General features: G+C 29.7%; 1 protein-coding gene across 1 annotated transcript in view; it reads left to right on the top strand.

The window, feature by feature from the left end:
• LOC105158640 (3-ketoacyl-CoA thiolase 2, peroxisomal-like) overlaps positions 2,661-3,730 on the top strand; it is a 6,597-nt gene continuing 5,527 nt past the window's right edge. Inside the window, exon 1 of the mRNA XM_011075460.2 lies at positions 2,661-2,881. Coding sequence (XP_011073762.1) covers positions 2,786-2,881 — 96 coding nt within the window. The 5' untranslated portion in view covers positions 2,661-2,785. The remainder of the gene's footprint in view (positions 2,882-3,730) is intronic.

Below are 3,730 nucleotides of genomic sequence, written 5' to 3'. Positions count from 1 at the left end.
TAAGATGTATAGTGGATCGGGTTGGACTAATTCAACTCATGACTGAATTGAACCAATAAGAAAATGGACCGGTTCCACCCAGGTTCACTTGGGACCGAGCCTGTCCTGAATCAGTCTCAAAAATCAATACTTAGGACCAGCCAGCCCAGTGGTCCAGGACCACCTGGCCTGGTCCTGAGTTGGGCCTGTTGGACCTTGTTTTTTTAAGTTCGTTATATATTCTTAACTATTATCTTTTTATATATAAATTTTTGCGGGATTTAATTTATTATTTATTCAAAAGACAATTATATAAATAATTATTTATAGAAAAAATAATTAAACAAGCACAAGCAGGCTTGGTCTGGGCTTGGTTTGGGCCTCAATTAGGCCGGTCTATTGGTTGAGTCTAGATTTAAAAATAGATCCTATTAGGTCCACTTAGAGATCCAAAACCGACCTAAAATTGGTCATAAATAGTAGTAGATCGGTCCTGGGCTGGGCTTTTTCGAGTTGGTTCGTGTCGATCAGGCACACTGTGCACTTTGACATCTAGCACTCCTTATGTTTGCTTTCATCAACAAATAAGTCTCTCATTAGTCAAGATTTAATGAATTTACTGCTATTAATAAAAATATTGAATGAAAATTAATATTTACCCTTGACTGATTATTAACTTATTGCAGGTCAAATAATATTTTTCGAGTTAAACTATCCTTATAACGGTGGATATACACCTCCTCGCATGCGTTAACCCGTAAAGATATATTAGGATAATTTGATCATAAAAAGATTGATTTGACCTGCAATAAGTCAATCAAAGGTTAATACAGATTTTTTTATTCTTTTATTAATATCAACAAATTCGATGAATATTGACTAACAAAATGACTTATTTGTTAAATTGAAGTAAATTTCAAAGAGCTATATGTAATTTTACAAATCATGGGGAATTTACATGTAATTACACCAAATCTCAAAAAAGAAGACTGTAATTTCAACGAGCGTTACAAGGGTAAGGGGTAAAATTCATTTCTGTACTGGAGTTTTTCTATTAATATAATTTTGGCATTTAAATAATTTAATTATTGTTCGAGTTTCACTATTAATATTACTTTATTTGGTATAAAATTAAAATTAATGAGTAAATTATTTATTTTTTCTTTAGATCATCAAAAGCGAATGAAAATTGGCAAGAATAATAGAGGCAATTACTTAGCTCAATATCATCTGAAAAGAATGATTTCTTGATAGATGATAAAATGAATTATTCATTAAAAAGTAATCCAATTATTTTACAATATTTTTTATAATTATACATTGTCACGAAACCAACTACTAGAAATTTTTTATTGTGAATAATATTGCTATTGTTAAAAAAAAGTATCGAATTGTTGAGTCTGTATGGTGGCAGATTGTTTTTCAATTTCCACACAGTAAGGACAAAATTGACGATTTTAAGTCTTTATCCAAAATCAAATAATTTATCAAACATCAAGATGATATTAATATTTTTTTAAATAATAAAAAAATATTTAGAATTATACCAAATTTCGATCAACCTCGTTACAGTCTACTTTCTAATGACAAAGTGAGGGAGTGTTTGTGTAAATTTTATGAGTTTTTTTAAAAGTATTTTACAATATGTTTTAGAGCTTATAAAATTTTATTTTTTTTTGATGAATTTGGAATAAACTATAAATCAAAAAAACAAAATATTATAAATTCATTTTAAAAAAAGACAAAAAAAAATTCCCGACTTATTATAAAAAAAAATTAAAAGTTAGTTTAGTGTTCTCTAAATTAATTATTAGCATATTATAAGTTCTATAATCAATTTTTAACATTTTAAGAGCATATTTATAAAATAAAATTCAATATCTTATAGAATATATGAATTTATAAGATATTTTGAATAAGCTTACCCGAACACCCTCTAAGTGTTTTTTTAGAAAGATTTTTCAATATATGTGACTTAATTTAAAAGTTTATTTAATATTCACTCCATAGAATTTAGTGTAATTACACGTAAATTTCATGTGATTTGAAAACTTACTTTTATTTCTGTATGTCTAACAAATAGATTCTCTCGTTAGTTAAAACTCATAATACTTAATGATATTAGCAAAAAAATTGAATGATAATCCATATTTACTCCGATTGACTTATTACTGATTTCAGACAATCTTTTTTGACAAAACTATCCTATAAGTATGAAGATGTGTTTCCTTATATGCATTAGTGTGTGTAAAGATGCATAAGAGTGTCATAAAAGATTTATTTGATCTACAATAAGTCGGTTTTAAGTTATAATAAATCGATCGAGGTTAAAACGGAATTTTCATTTAATCTTTTTGCTATCAATTTTGATAATGGCTGGGTCTATTTGTTGGATGGAAACAAATATTGAGAATATTAAATATAACTTTTCAAATCATATATAATTTACGTGTAATTATATTAAATCTCAGGGGCGGCGTAATTATGCATAATATTAATTAATCATCAAATATATGATGCATTTGTTAAATGGATATTTATATCTAAAAGTTTAGCTAAAGTGCATTTCCAAACAAGCCCTTAATTTGTAAAGGACAAAGTATTTTACATTTTTGTCAGTAAGGAGAATATATATATATATATATATATATGTATGTGTGTGTAGTTTATATCATCTTTATCACATTTCCCAATGGACTGAGAAGACTCTTCTCTCTATATATATAGGCTATTGGACTTCCTCCGATCATATATGATTATTTCTCCGGTGCGTGTATAATTTTAGAGAGATAAAACCAGAAAGAGGATGGAGAAGGCAATTGATAGGCAGAGAGTTTTGCTGCAGCACCTGCGGCCATCCTTTACTTCGTCGACTCTTGAAGATATCGGATCATCAGTTTCCGTTAGTTCTCTCGTCTTTTATGGTTTCCGATTGTTTTTTTTTTTTTTTTTTTGTTTTTTGGTTCAGTTGTTTTTTTTTTCTGGAGAAATGATTTAACTGTGTAGCTTAATTTCGTTTTGCTGTGATGGAATCAAGGTTTAGAGGATCACGGTTGATGATGTGGATTGGCTGTAGCTGTGATTGAAAATTTGTTTGATCAAGTCTTGATTTAGTGCTGAGGAATTGAAGTAATAAATTGGAAACCGAGTTACTTTTAATTTGAATGGGATTTACCTGTGATCCAATTGCATGAGCTCGGGTTTGTGGATCTAAAGACGTTATTGCTGGTCTTTTTCCAGAATCCTGAGAGTTAATTTTAGAATTGTGGTGATGCTGGGGTGGGAGTATATAACTAACTAATGGCCTTCGTTGGAGTAGTATGTGAAAGTACATGCTTTAATTGAGTGTGGAAAACCGAGTACTTCAATGTCGGGGATCCTACTTTAGGAAGAATTTAAGTCCATGTATTTGACATATAGCTTTATTCTATATCAGGATAAATGGATAAGTGCTCCCTATGTGCATCTAGTGTGCCTCTCTTCCAGAATGGCTGTGAGAGAAATAAAATGGACTGTGTACTGAGATCGTTCCTCCTGCACACAATTTGTTATTTCTTCTTGTATAAGTATGTAGATAGCTTATACATCTGTGTGCGCTTCATATAGTTGATATTTTTATCGCTGAAAGTGTCTTTAAGTTATATGCACTTTTATCCTAATAATAGAGAGATAATATATTATTTCTGCTTGGTTCGAGATTGAACTAAATCAGTGAACGTAGTTTTCCTGTTGTTTTGTTTTCATGTGGTCC

This window comes from Sesamum indicum, linkage group LG3 (assembly GCF_000512975.1).
Source record: "Sesamum indicum cultivar Zhongzhi No. 13 linkage group LG3, S_indicum_v1.0, whole genome shotgun sequence".
In the NCBI taxonomy this organism is placed as follows: domain Eukaryota; kingdom Viridiplantae; phylum Streptophyta; class Magnoliopsida; order Lamiales; family Pedaliaceae; genus Sesamum; species Sesamum indicum.
The sequence above is the reverse complement of the archived record's forward strand: the minus strand, read 5'-3'. Positions and strand labels throughout refer to the sequence as shown.